Source organism: Vipera berus, assembly GCF_964194415.1.
Source record: "Vipera berus genome assembly, chromosome: 2".
Taxonomy (NCBI): domain Eukaryota; kingdom Metazoa; phylum Chordata; class Lepidosauria; order Squamata; family Viperidae; genus Vipera; species Vipera berus.
In genome coordinates, this window is record NC_138203.1 from 191,602,315 (window position 1) to 191,617,221 (window position 14,907).

Genomic DNA, 14,907 nt, shown 5'->3' on the forward strand with positions numbered 1-14,907 from the left:
ACAGGTTAGCAACTGAAAAGCCAACTCTTAATCCAGGAGCTACGAACTATGATCACTGTTTATCAAATTTGAGGAATAAAAATGTGATCAATTTTTGAGAAATAGAAATTAATATATACAAGTCTACTAAGAACTAGTGTCCTCCAGATAATTTGGGACCACTCCTAGCTAGGAATTCTGGAAGTTAGAAACCCAGTACATGATCAGCATCAGGTTGAAAAAGGCAAATCAACATCTAATTTTTCAGCTTGTTTAGAGGATTAGTTTCTAATGTCACCTATTTCTGATTGTTATGTTAAACTGACACCAGTTTTATGCCTAAGAGTACCATTTGGCTAACAGGTCCTAACTAAAGATAATGTTTTTCTTATGCCTCCTAACATACCGGAAGAAGGAGACAAAATTATAAAGTTCATTCAATAGCTCATTCATTAACAAGGTTTTCCTGATTTTTATTCTTTCCACTCCCAGATTCTCTAATATTTCAGCAGAGAATGTTGACACATGTTTTAAGGAGATAAGAGCTGACAATACAGGGCAGTAGCCTTTTCCTTATAGGGCAGGAAGTGCATCCAGTTCCTGCTCTATCTCATTCACATTGCGTTATTCTCTGATCCCAAAACAACCCTAATTGACTCGGTTATCAGGTATTTTAATCCAGGGAGGTGGTTTTTCAAAAGAAAGTTGGATTTATCCAGCCCATTGAAGTGTCAGGTGGACTAGGGCCAGGAGAGTACTTAACATTCTGAGGAAGGGAGGATCTGAACAGTTTCATATCCCAAGCCAGAGTGGGGAATGCTTTCACTAATATATATGCAGTAAAGGCAAGATGTGAAAATACTAAAAACAATAACAAAAAAAATATCAGCCAGTAATATAAGGAAGAACAAAGACTTTTAACGCTGATCTTCCTGACAGTACTCAAGCCAAAGAACACTTGCTCTGCCAAAACAGAACATAACTCCCAACTCATTAAACTTCCACCCCTGCAGTTCTGATATAAACTACTTAGTTTATAGATTTCATTAAACTTCTCCCAGATAAATGCCCCATGAAATTTCCAAGAGAGTACATATCTCCATGTGAGGATGGGCAAATTACAAAGAAGCCAAGCCCCCATGTCACAGATTCTCTTTTTATGGTATAAAGTTGAGTCAGTAGAATCGGCCAACCCCTTCTGTAGGCATCTTCTGTCTATGTCAAATGCTGTTAGTTGTTTAACTCCACACTTCTGTTTCAGGCTACATAAGAAATAAGTTACTGTGTGATCAGCTGATGGCACTAACTCAGATATTAAGTAGGAAGCGAAATGTTAAACAAGTCTCCCTCAAACACTGCCCCCCACATGTGTTATATTTCAGTCCAAATAATTCTATTGCTTTTGTTGGGAATACATAATGGGATACCAAGTAAACATAAAACAACAAGGAGAAGGCTGTTTCCACTAGGCTCTGTTTATAAGTATACTGTAGATATTTCACTGAATTACTAATATCGCCAAGGCCTTTTGGAGCATTTGAAGGGCTAGGGATACAATTTGACTTTCCAATCTTCTAGAGAACACTGATTTTTTTTCTTCTCAGTTATCAATGAGGATCAAGAATAGAAAAGGAACAAGCAACATCTGTAAAGCAAACTTGTTCTATTCCTACTTTAGAATTCCCATAAATATTTAAAAAATGCCCCCTCCCCATTATATTTCCATTTTCAATGGCAGAATTTTAGCAATATAATTTTAATTTTAAGACACTGCTATGATTAGAAAGGTGGGGTTTAGGTAGAAATGGAAACAATTTGTCCCCTTTCCCCCAAGTTTGCAAAAATACCGAAACCCAAATAATCCTGCCACAGGAAAATGCATTTCTTGGGCTGCTGAGAAGCCACAAATTAGGGGCAGCATGGGGAGGCTCTATGTCTGCAGATTTCCTTTCTCTGTCCTAAACTTGTTAGATCCACAAGGGAATTATTATTATTTTTCTTTTAGATCATTTTGCATTTATCTTCCTAGAATAGGTACTTACCAAAAACAACAATAAGCCTGATAAATCTTTATGACTTATTAAACTGATTTCTTCAGCATATGGCTAACCACACGTTACGAGGTTAGTCACAATGACTTGTTTACTTTTACATCTATCGGGCTCCTGTTTTGCAATCTGCCTTCTCCAATCTGCCATTCTCCAAGTATATTTGGGTTGCTACTCCTGGGGAGGGCAGAGGTGACACTAGAGAAAGCTGAGTTGAAGGAACTGGTTCTCCAGGAAGAGAAGGCAAATTCTACCTTTCCTAGAGATTCACTGAGTTTATGAGCTCAGGCTTCAGAACAAAAGCAGGAAAGACTGAGTGGGGGTAAACAAACATCCCCCCTGCCAGGCAATTCTAAATCGGGTGAGAAAGGTCTTCTCTGATGGGTGGATATTGTCTCCACAGCTGGTGTTGCAATCAGACAGGCCCGATAAGAGGGCTGGAAAGGAGAAAGCCCTTGAACAGGAGGAAGATAAGTCCCACTTCCTATGAGATCCATTCTCATTTGCTCAAATCAAAAAGCAGCCACAGCAGGATTGCCAAGCGTATCCCGGGCAGTATAAGTAAACAAATCAACAAAAGGATAACAAATGTAGAAAATATGAGCCACAGGAAAAGAAGGGGCTTGCGGAGGAATCACAGTCTTTTGCAGTTGTGAGAGATACCTTCAGCCATTCTTCAGCTTGCTCTTTACTTTGCACTGCTAACACCAGGACCTCAGCTCCTGGCAGTGAGAAGCGCAGCTCATGCTTCTTCCGGCGTCCGTCCTTCGGCACATAGACAACGTTGCTGATGCTCAAAGGCACTTCAAGGTGTGGCTGTCTGTGCTTGGAGCTTTTGTAACACTAACAGGAAAAAGAAGGGAGAGTTGAGGTTTCATTCAGTCAGTCTTTCTTGCACACATTTCTCACCTGTTCTCCATGTGGTAAGAACAAGCAGAAGAGTATGGTAGGGTGGTGATGAACATTTACAGAGGGTAGTGAGCACAGCACAAGACATTGTGGGCTGTTCCCTGACACCACTGGATGACATTGCCAGGGCTCGTTGCCTTGGAAGAGTGAGGAAGATTCTCAGGGATGACTCACACCCTGGACGGTATCTCTTTACTCTCCTACCATCCGGTAGGAGATATAGGAATATAGCCAGCCGTACCAACAGGCTGAAAAATAGCTTTTATCCATGGGCTGTTAGGCTTTTAAATGGGACATAATCTTATGCAGAATTGACTTGGGAGGCCAGTGTGTGGTTTAGTTGGTTCACATGGTGTGGTAGGATGGAGGGTTTGTTGTCACTGTGTGTTGGGGGGGAGAGAGCACGGGGGGAGGCTCAGCTAATCTCAATGTACACATGTTGTACTTTGACAATAAAGGCTTATTATTATTTGGAGATGGCTGGGATTCACACACCAGACGTCAGAGAAAGAAGAAAAATTTGAAGATTCCCAAAGCTTAACCTTACAGCCTTCAAACCAGAACATTTTGCTACATGAAGCAAAAGGTACATTGAATCTGATGTTGTGTTTGACACATACATATGTCATGAAATACTATATCAATGTATGTTAAATTTCTCAGGTGGTTTTAAAGAAAGAAATTAAGACGTATGCTTCCAAAGGGGGATCAGGAAGCAGCAAAATTTGGTAGAGCAAGCTAGTCCACTTCCTGACCAAATACTTATCTAAATAGGATAAGAAGAGGTGGATACTGTATTGGTACAGGAAAATGTTAGATGAAGAAAGAATTAAACTCTCCCCTACTCTGTGCTTTTCTAGTCCATAATGAACTTTCCAGTTAGAGAATTTTGACTGGATTTTTTTTTCCATTTTCATCTTAAAAGAGATATTTGGTGAGCTGGACAAGTACATCTTCAGTCAGTGCTACCTATAGATCCCTTAGAGGGAAGAACAAAGGTTTTATCAAAAATGTCTAGGTGAATGCACCAGGAGAGGTTATCCATTGGTTCAGAATAAGGTATCATTAATATGCAGATGATATTTAGCTATACATCTCTTCCCTGGACTCACTGGGAGATGCAGTGGAAATCATGACCTGATATATGGAGGCTGCCAAGATCTGGACTCAATCCAAACAAGATGGAATGGCTGGCTGATTCCAAGATTGTTCCAGCAATGACTGACATTATTGTGCTTCCCCATAAAGAGAAGGCTCACAATCTTTTTTTTTTTTTGGATGGATGGATGGCTTTATTCCTTCAGCAGTTTGAGCGGAACATTCCTGACTATTATATAAGAGCAAGAAAGAAGCCATTATCCCATTACATTTGGACATGGACTGTTCCCTAAAGTGGGCATCAGTAACCTGCTCAGAAACATTTCTGAATGATAAATGTCAAGTCTGCTAAAGTCCCTCAGTATTATTATATAACCTAAGAGAAGGTAATCAGGAACAACCTGGAGTGGAGAACCCAATTCTGGCTTTTCTCTTCTCTTTCATTAACTGCATTATGCATATCCTTAAAGATGAGGGGATGGCAATAATAATTCCAATGTACAATAAAGTAAGAAAAAGCTGCCACCAAATTAAGAGACTTTTAAGTCTGTCTAGTAGAGTCAGCAAATCTGTATGAATGATTAGTGGAATGGATGGAATCTGAAAATATTTGGCAGAAAAATTTGGCTTTCAACCAGGCCACTCTGTTTTACATTCAGCTTTTATGTTGCACCGTCTGGCAAAAGAACTTATCCCCCAACTGCATTTTATACAGTGTTTCTTGATTTTAGATACATATTATATCTGATATTGAGAAATTCTCTCAACATCAAATGAAGTAATTTGGATATCAAAACTTATATTTAAGATCCACTGCAATGTCCTAGGGCACCTTACCCAAAACATTTCAAACTTTAGGAGAATTAGGTAGAACTGCATCTTGCTTCCATTATTGTTCAATTTACATATTAATTCACTTGTATTCGTCTTGGTATATGCCTTTGCATGGGTGATGTGGTAATTGTCCCTAAAACCCAAGTAGGTTTACAAAGAACATACTGTGCTCTTACTTCCTACTTTGACAATCAATCTTTAGAGATTAATTATAAAAACAATGGTGTTCACTGAAAGATCATAGGCATTAAATTGGTCACTCAATGGGCACAATTTAAAATTAGTAATATGCTTTATTAAAGCCCTTGGAATAATCCTCCATCTATCAGGGGAAAGTCTAAATGCCCAAGAAATATTCTTCAAATGCTTTGGTGTGCCTAGTGCTGTTCTTTATATGGGAGGAAGACTATTTGAAATAAAAGCCAGTGCATGAATTAACCTTTTCAAATTATGGTACAGGCGTGTTACTTTTTTCTTGTAGACTTAGCCACATCTGTGTTAGCTGACCTCTTTATTTGAAATGGGGAAAAGGGCTGGAGGAGAAGTTGTACCATTATCACCTCTCTAGACACAGTAATGACAATAGTGTATGATATAGCCAAGAAGAATCTCAGACAATGAATGTATGATAAAGAGCATCAAATTGAGCACAGCATCATTTCCACTGATGTCTTCTTAAATAGCCAAGTCACCATTTATAAGACAGTTAGATATTTTAATCAGAGTATCATACCAAAATTCTAAAGACATTGGTGATTTTTATGCTGCAAATGTTTATGCCTGTAAACTGGGATTTCAGAAAATCCCAGATAATAAATGCCTTTGCCAATGTACATCAGAAGCCTTTAAAACAATAGCCAGCATACTTCCTTAACTGTCTATCCTATCAATATCTGCAGCATAAATTTATCACACCTCCATTAGCACAATATCTAAATGTTACTTATCCTTTTATACTAGAGATCCCCTTTTCCCAACAATTTCCGCATATCCCACTGAATATCTAGTGAGCACCTGCTAAGAGTCCTTGTCCACCAGGATAATAGCTTCCCTTCTTTGGAATATTTTTTCCCTGTAGCGAGGGATATCTGTGATATTCTAGAAGCAGGTGAAAACATCATTCTTTCAGGAGGCCTTTGGGATTAATTATAACCAGTGGTACTATGACAAATTAATTTTAGTATGTAATTTGGAGAGGAATTTGTCTTCTTCAAAAGGACCTGTCACTGTGGTATTCTAAAAAACCACTGACTCACCAGAAGCTTATTGTCCTTAACGACTGTCAGTTGCTTGGCCCACTGTCCAAAGCGCTTCTTACGCAACAGGAAAGCACAAATCCGGCAGTCCTTCACCAGGTTCATAGAAGCTTCCTCTGATGGCCATTGGTGCGTTAACCTCTGGCCTTTCCCATCCTCTTCCTCCTCATCGTAAGATTCATAGGAGCTGCTCATTGCATCAGAGTCATTGTCTATGAGGAAACAGGGAGAATTTAATCCTCCATAATGTCACTGCTAATCTGGTAGGACTAGAGAGACTATTTTTACTGAGTCATACTACAAGTTAATCTACTTTTGTATTTCCTATATTAGAGATCATCAGTTCGGTGCTCTTAGGCAGCAAGGTGCCTGCAACTACCTGAATCTACAGAGTTCCAAAGTAAATTATTTCTCTTTTAAAAAAGAAAAAGTAGTGGCTGTATTCTCATAGGATCTAACAAGATTTCAATTTGTTTTTCAAAAATTGTATCTACACTGTTGCTCAAGGTTACACAATAAAGCCAGAAATTTGCTTACCCCTGATCTACGCTGACTAACAATGAGTCTCTAGGATTTCAGTTTGAAACTTTTCCAATCCTATCTAGATTTGTGAGGAATCACCAGCATCCCTAATATATGTAACAGAATACTATCTCTACTTGAGAGGCTATTTCTACACACACACACACACACACACACAGACACACAGACACACACACACACACCCTGTCTGTAAGTATGTTTTAGAGCAGGAAGCCATGGCCACCCCAGCTCCGGCAAGGGGAAAAAAGTCAAGATACATTGCGACATGTCACATGATGCGGTGAGTTTGACACACCTGTTTTAGAGTTATGCAAGTAAGAATCACATGTTAATTTCTGGTATACTGATAGTTTACAAGATTTCTACTGTTTTATTTAAACTTGTCTTGCAATAGTTGGAGGCTAAGTGCAACCTGCCATGGCATTTTGGAATTTCAGTATTGTAAATATCTGCCTAAAATGTGCCTCTGGGCTTTTTTTTTTACTGCTTTCAAACTCCTCTCATAGAACTATTGTTATTACATTCTTTAATATAAAAAAATGAAATCAAATTTGCATTCTACAAAAGCACCCACCAGTTTCTAACCTCATCTTATTTCTAAGACTGTATCTGGAATCCTACATTAGGCCATTTTTAGAAAATAAAAATAGTGAAGGAGTTTGACCAGCACTTTATAAGTTTGCCATCTCCTACAAAAAACATACAAATAAATTGGTATGAGGAGCTAAAGAATATATCTCATTAAAGTAAATTGTTATTTTATGGCTGGCTTTGCTCATCAATTTGTGAATCATTAAACTCAGGTGATAACCTATTTCTTAAAGTATCTATAGTTATGTGTTCAACTGGGATTCATAGTGAAGCAACCTGCAGATATGAATTCTGCCTCAATGTGGGGCAATTTTCATTTTTCATAATCTAAACGGGCACATACATGCTATCATTTCTCAGTACTCCACTGTACTGAGTTTCATAAAAGTTTTATTTTTTTCCTGCATTTTCATCATTCTTCTGGTCAAGTTTAGGGGGAAAAAAATCAACTTTCAAGCTACAGTAAATATACCAGTTCAGATCATTTCCATGTTCCAAAGTTTGTTTTACCATAAAGTATATAACTTTTGACTAAAATAATTTTTATAGAGTTAGTTGATGAAAAGGCATAAACAAACTGACAGATTTCTACAAGCTATTGGAAATGGCATGAATTGTTGCTATATTGGCTATAATTTGGTCATTGACTTTAGAGCAGAGGATAAAAATGTTGATAACAATGACTACATATGGTTCCTAAAGCATTTTTGTCCAAAAAACTGCAAGCAACAATTTCTTAACCGAATTAATAAAAATTATATTTGAAGACATTTATATTGGCTGATGCTTAATTGCTCACATCACACTATTGTACAAGTTGCTTACTGTAAGCTAATAGAAAACTTCCTTATTCATTATGCAAAAATATTTATTATTCCTCTTTTCTATGGATTTCCTGCCATATTAACTCCAAGAAAGTTCTTAATGATACCACTGAATGTTGCCCAACTTTGATAACAAGGTGAGGTGAAAACAAGTATAAATTAAATCCAGATAAAGTTGAAGTGGCATTGGGCAATGAAAAAGAGGTTTGGGATTCACCTTGTATGAGCTTGGATTGTATTATTCCATGAAAGAGCAAGGATATTGTCTGAAAATGCTTTCTGATCATATCTCTAGATCCTCAGGTGATGGCAATGGCAAAAGAGTTGTTTCAGTGGTGGGATTCAGCTGGTTTGCACCACTTTGGCAGAACCAGTAGCTAATTTTTTGTTGTCCAGGCCCAAAATGGACTTCCGGAAGCGGCATCCACACAGAGAACTGGTTACTGACATATTTGAATCCCACTACTGGTGTGTTTGTATAGTTTTATCTCATGTATTAACTACAATCATTCAATTATTTGTGCCTTGATTGTATTCCAGCTTAACTGCAATTACCTCTACACGAGGTTACCCATGAAACATATCGAGAACAATGGAAAGATGCTAACTTTGGCAACAACTAACCTGCTAACTGTTCAGTGTTGTATTGTAACATACCCTTGATTATTGTTTTTTGGAAACAAGGTCCTAAACATTTTACATATGCTGGTTATCTAAGGGATTGCATCTGGTAGGCAAGATTAAGACATGAGTCTTTAACTATGGTTAGCTTCAGAACTCTTACATCGTAAGATATAAATCATGAAAATAAAAGAGAATGGCAAATATAATCCATTAATTTTGTAAATATAGGTAGGCAGATGCTACCAAAACCCCACCCCCAATTAAGTAGAACATATTTCTTGTAAAAATGCCCTATCTGCATTATCAAATGTTTTATTACTTTAATTAGCAGATATAAATCTGAAGAATTTTATTTTACAGAAACATGAGAGCAGCACAGAGACAGGAACTTATTTAATTGAAATAGTAATATACTGATATTCTGAACAAACCATATCTTGCAATATTCCTAGCAGTATTATTCTGTACTTTTAAATGAAAATGCATTCTATTTTTAAGTTTTTTTAAGATAAAAAAATATATATAACAGTATTATATAAGGTAGAACATAATACATAGAAGTAAGAACCTAACATATTATCTATTCCCCTTTTTGCATCATATAAAAATTTAAAACTTGAAGATTTTAGAAGAATAAGACCATATAAAATAGAAGATGATAAATTAAGACGATTATTACCCATTGTAAGCCTTTGAAAACAATTAGTTGCTGCTGGAAAGACTAGAAAGAAAATAACTGCAAAAGAACCAAGTGAATCAGCAAGCTGGCCAGATATATTCAGCCACTTTGTTTGGTGTACCCTCAATTATTTATATAGCCCAGGATGCTATCAAGTTGTCTAGAATAGTCCTGAGATTAGACAAGTAGGTATCTCTTCCTAATATTTGTGTTCTACAACACAGCCCCTTTGGGCTAAAGTCTGTGTGATGGTATCCAGAAGGTTCTGGGTGGTGAATCGGAACAGAATGGTTTGGTAGAACTAACACCTAGCTTGGCATTTTGAAAGTGTTGGTGGGCCAGGAGCCATCGTCTCTTCTTGAGGTCTCAGAGAAGGTAGGCAATTTATGGATGAGGCAAGTAATCAGCAGCCCTAGAAAGAGTCAGATTTGGGTGTGGATCAGGACAGAGATGCCAGGGTTCAAAACTCATATCTGAGTATATGAAAGGCTCTTTATGCCAAATCAGTCATAATTTATTCAACATATTAAAGGTAAAGGTAAAGGTAAAGGTAAAGGTTCCCCCGCACATGTGTGCTAGTCGTTTCCAACTCTAGGGGCCGGTGCTCATCTCCGTTTCAAAGCCGAAGAGCCAGCGCTTGTCCGAGGACGTCTCCGTGGTCATGTGGCTGGCATGACTAGACGCCAAAGGCGCATGGAACGCTGTTACCTTCCCAAATCCTCAAAATATGGTGTCCTCAAAATATGGTGTCCTAAGATAGGACTGATTTGGTTTTGCTTAAATAGACCATGTTGTCTCTCCTGCTATCAACCTGTCTGGACATTAAAAGGTCGTTTTTTTAAAAAAAAATGCTGCTGCTTTTTGAGGCGCCTGGGCTAAGCCTTCTTAAGTGCTGCTTCCAAAATACAAACTACTTCTTTTTGAGAAATATATTTGGCTCCCACACTCTCCTGTGTGGAAAAAAATACACCTTTTTCAGTAGAGGTTTTGAATAGTTTACTAGGTGTGTTCTAAGCCATCTGAATTGCTATATAAGGATAAAAAGGAGATCTATAAATGGAAAAAGAACAAAACAAGAGGATTATGGCACTGTTAAAGAAATTTGCAAACACAGAGCAAACGGTAATGATACTAGAGGTTTTGAATAGTTTACTAGGTGTGTTCTAAGCCATCTGAATTGCTATATAAGGATAAAAAGGAGATCTATAAATGGAAAAAGAACAAAACAAGAGGATTATGGCACTGTTAAAGAAATTTGCAAACACAGAGCAAACGGTAATGATACTAGATTTTAAATTCTGAAATTGGGAGAAGTATAGCACAGGGATCTTTCTGTTTACCATGACATATCTCTCCCATGCAAGGTTTTATTTCTTTTTTGAACACAGGCAACCTTTAAATCAACAAGGCCAAACAGACAAAAGAGAGACAAAAGAGAGACAATGACAAAGGAAACATCCTGATGTGATTTAGTGATTAAGAGGTTAATCTACTAACAGTGATTAAGAAGAGTGCTAGATAGGTAAGAAAATCTCCAGGACTGTGAGGAAGAAAGAACTTTAAATAATGAATACATGTGATTAGTAATAGTCAACTTAAATTGAACTCCATGTGAGAGCCTTAATCTCTTTAGTGGTGTAGAAAGATTCAATAACACTAAGGATGCATTGGAATAATAATGGAGAAGCTGGGAGAGAAATTCAAGGGTAGAAGGACAAGAAAGAAAAAATATACAGAGGTACTGTAGACTTGTCTTTTCCTAAAATCCAAGATGGCTATGACTAAAACAAGAGAAATAAGAAGAGGCTTTCCTTCTTAAAGCTACTGTGGCTTAATGGTAACAACATTAACAATAACCAAAAAGATATAAGCGTATAATATTTCCATAAAATTGTATTGACTGCCTGAGTCTTCTACAGTCAGGATGATTCCCCTCCTCCAACAGATGTACACAACACATATACTTGCAGTGCTACTTACAAGAGTTTTTCTGCTCTCCATTTATTCTGGTGACAGGGTAGTTGCTATCTGCATCCTCATAGTATCCATCCTCTATTGAATTGGGAGGACTGGAGCTGTCTGTACAGAAAGCAGAAGAAATATTTTAAATTGTACAAATTAAGCAGTGAGAAAGACTTTGCAGGGTAAGTCAACTCTGAAGGATATAGACAAGTTTTTATTACCAATAAGTCAGCACAAAGACTAACAATAAGTTGAGACAATTTTTTATATTTAATTTCTGTGCCACCCATCTCACTGATAAATTATCTGTCATAACTTCAACTTGCAAGTAGAAAAATAGGGACCACTACGGTGGGAAGGTAACAGCGCTCTGTGCGCCTTTGGCGTCTAGTCATGCCGGCCACATGACCACGGAGACCTCCTTGGATAAGCGCTGGTTCTTCGGCTTTGAAACGGAGATGAGTACCGGCCCCTAGAGTCAGAAACGACTAGCACGCATGTGCGGGGGAACCTTTACCTTTAAAGGGATACTATAGATCACAAAAGAAATATAAAATAGAGCTCATTGGGTGCCAGTCATAATTATCTGTTCCCAACTGCTTTCTGATCCTTATTCTCACATTCTTTTCCTTACTGCAACCATTATTAAAAAGCACATACTCTGCCTTTAAACAACCTCAGTATGCCATCCACTTTCTTTTGGTTGTTCTTCACATTCATTCAGAGTTCCCAGGGGGCTGAGTCCCAGAGCCAAAACCACGTCGAAACAGCCTCTCCTTCTTGACTTTAATATAGGAGGGTCTTTCCAGAATCCTTATAACAGGATCTTATTCTTTCTTCATGTTTCTCATGGCACACGTGCACTGAGTCAGCTGCATCAGCAGGAAATCTTATAATGTTCTTGTTTTTGTTGCAAGACCTGTAAATGGCTTCACTAGGGGCTCAGTGATTGTAAGAACAGGTGCTGGGCCCTTTTCTCTGCCTCCCCCTAATCTCTCAGACAAGCTACGGGAGAGAGAGAATGACATTGTTCTCAGGCAGGCCCTTTCCTTTCTTGTCACTCAAGATTTACTATACATTTCCATGCAAGTCTGAACAAACAACAACTGCTTGTGACATCTGACCAACCAAAGACTGGGGAGGAAGAAAAAAACCCAGGAAAGGAACAGGAAAGCCTGCCCCGGGTACCAATTACAAGCCTGTCAGCTGCCAGACACCTCTGGGAGGAGCCTTTATTTTCCTAACTGATAGGAGAGTGTCAGAATGCCAGCTGTTTCCTTCCTTAGCTGGCCCTCTTTAAGGCTTACTGTGAGATGTAATGTACTCAGGAGCTTTGCCGGGGCCCAATGGCAGAGCCTCTTCATAATAATCTTCTGGAGGAGGAGTCGTGGGCAAGGGTGGAGGTGGCTCCCCAGAAGCCTGTGAGAGAAAGAATGCAGTATTCAAATGGGGTTGAATGTTGCACTGTTATCATCCGCTCTGAATGCATCTTCCAAATGGAGGTATTTTTGCAGAGAAATTATTAAAAAGCACATACTCTGCCTTTAAACAACCTCAGTATGCCATCCACTTTCTTTTGGTTGTTCTTCACATTCGTTCAGAGTTCCCAGGGGGCTGAGTCCCAGAGCCAAAACCACGTCAATACAGCCTCTCCTTCTTGACTTTAATACAAGAGGGTCTTTCCAGAATCCTTATAATAGGATCTTATTCTTTCCTCATGTTTCTCATGGCACACGTGCAATGGGTCAGCTGCATCAGCAGGAAATCTTATCATGTTCTTGTTTTTGTTCAAGCCATTTACCTTCTGTTCTTGTGTCTATAGCATCAGTGTGGATAAGATAGTTTCAATGGCCATTGGAAGACCCCATTAAACTACCTAACAGAAGATACCGAGTCTAGCTTTCTAACATTAACTGATTGTTCTCAAGTAGGAAACAAAGAAAAAAAGAAACAATGGGAAAACTCAAGGATATTAGTGTAGATAACCTCCCCCCAATATCACTCTGTAAATGATGTGGAGCAGTTGCACAATAAAAATATCATATTTAAGGGCCCATAGTGTTGTGCTAGATGTGTGTGTGGCCTTAGAGCAATCAGTTGGAAACAAGGAGAAATTATTAGGTTGACCATTGTTTAATCTTGCTCTGAGCAACAAGAACTATTCCATTTAAATAAGAGAGAGATAGTTCTTTGCTTCTCTACAATGCATACACATACAATTCTTTTATCCTACCACAGTTGTTGGACAAAAGTAATACTAACATTTGCAAATATTTGTTGCTTCAGTGGAGTGAATATGTCTTCATGTGTAGCAATGCTTCTTTTTAACTATTTCTGGAAGAAAAACCACCTTTCTATTATTATTTTTTGTCTCCAATCTTATTATGCCTCTTCCATATTATTATATTTGCATCTGATTGCATATCAGGTCTTTTTTGTGAAATAAATTTGCCTAAATTTGCCTATAAAAAAGGAATGGATTTTTGTTTCTCTTTGGATAGAATGTTATCATCTAACCAGAACTTTGAAAATAGTTGATGAAATAAATGTTCTGATGGCTTCTTTCCAAGCTTTGTGTCTTGCAAATGTCAAAATAAGCAGACTTTTTCAGACATGATGTGATCCTTTGGTTCTTAGCATTCCTTTCTGTCTCTTTGCTTACCTGAAGGGATCTATAATGTAGCTCCATCCCAGGCATCATCAAGTGCCCAGAGAATTCCACCGTGACCAACCTTATAAGAGCTTGTAGAAAGAAATAAAAAAGTACAGAAAATATCTCCTCTGCAGAGTTCAAACCTCTCGCCCACAAATGGCCTCTTCAATCTATCAGCTAAGAAAGTCTCAGATACAAAATTTTAAATGTCACAGTCAATCACTGCTAACCAGCCTTCCCCAGCTTGGTGCCCGCCAGTTCTGTTAGGATAGAAGGTGCTGATGTTGCCAGCCAGCATTGAGGGAACTATAATTCCAATATTTCTGGAGAACACCAAATTAGAGAACATGAAAATGAACAGCACTGAAGTAGATGACCGGTGTTTGTGCTTAGTATAAAATAGTCTCATGTGTTATGGAATGAGGAACTGAGAATTGATGGAACTTACACTTTTAGCTGATTGACTCCTTGAGAGCTCCAAGTTGATACCTTCTTTACCATCTCCATCATCTTCTTGCATGTCCTGAAGGTTGCCCAAGTCACAGTCTGAGAAAAAAAAATAGAAGCCAGAGTAGTACAGTAACATGTATAGTCATTGTTACATCAGATCCTAATATTTCGGCCCACAAAGGTACGGGGCATGAGATTTACGTAGCCTCTTTCCTCTGAATCACTATGGGAGACAGAGAAAGGAAGACACAAAGAGAGAGTCAGCTGTCTTCTTACTGAAGTAAAGAGATGATCAAGAAAAACAGAAGATGTCTTGGATGAGACTTGGATAGTTATGCTGATGACAATCTGTGCTGATTCTGTGATATGTTAGCACTGGGGAAAATTATAATTTGAAAGTATTAAGTTGGATACAACTATGAAATAAAAGATCAAACTAGATGTGGGAATTCTTCTC

The 14,907-nt window shown here is 38.2% G+C and overlaps 1 protein-coding gene across 1 annotated transcript in view; it reads right to left on the minus strand.

Annotated features, from left to right (window-relative positions):
- AFAP1L1 (actin filament associated protein 1 like 1) overlaps positions 1-14,907 on the minus strand; it is an 82,986-nt gene that overhangs the window by 16,949 nt on the left and 51,130 nt on the right. The window contains exons 4-8 of the mRNA XM_081316979.1: positions 14,449-14,546; positions 12,655-12,766; positions 11,366-11,464; positions 6,125-6,336; positions 2,691-2,870 (exon numbers count right to left, since the gene is read on the minus strand). Of these exons, the coding sequence (XP_081173105.1) occupies positions 2,691-2,870; positions 6,125-6,336; positions 11,366-11,464; positions 12,655-12,766; positions 14,449-14,546 (701 nt within the window). The remainder of the gene's footprint in view (positions 1-2,690; positions 2,871-6,124; positions 6,337-11,365; positions 11,465-12,654; positions 12,767-14,448; positions 14,547-14,907) is intronic.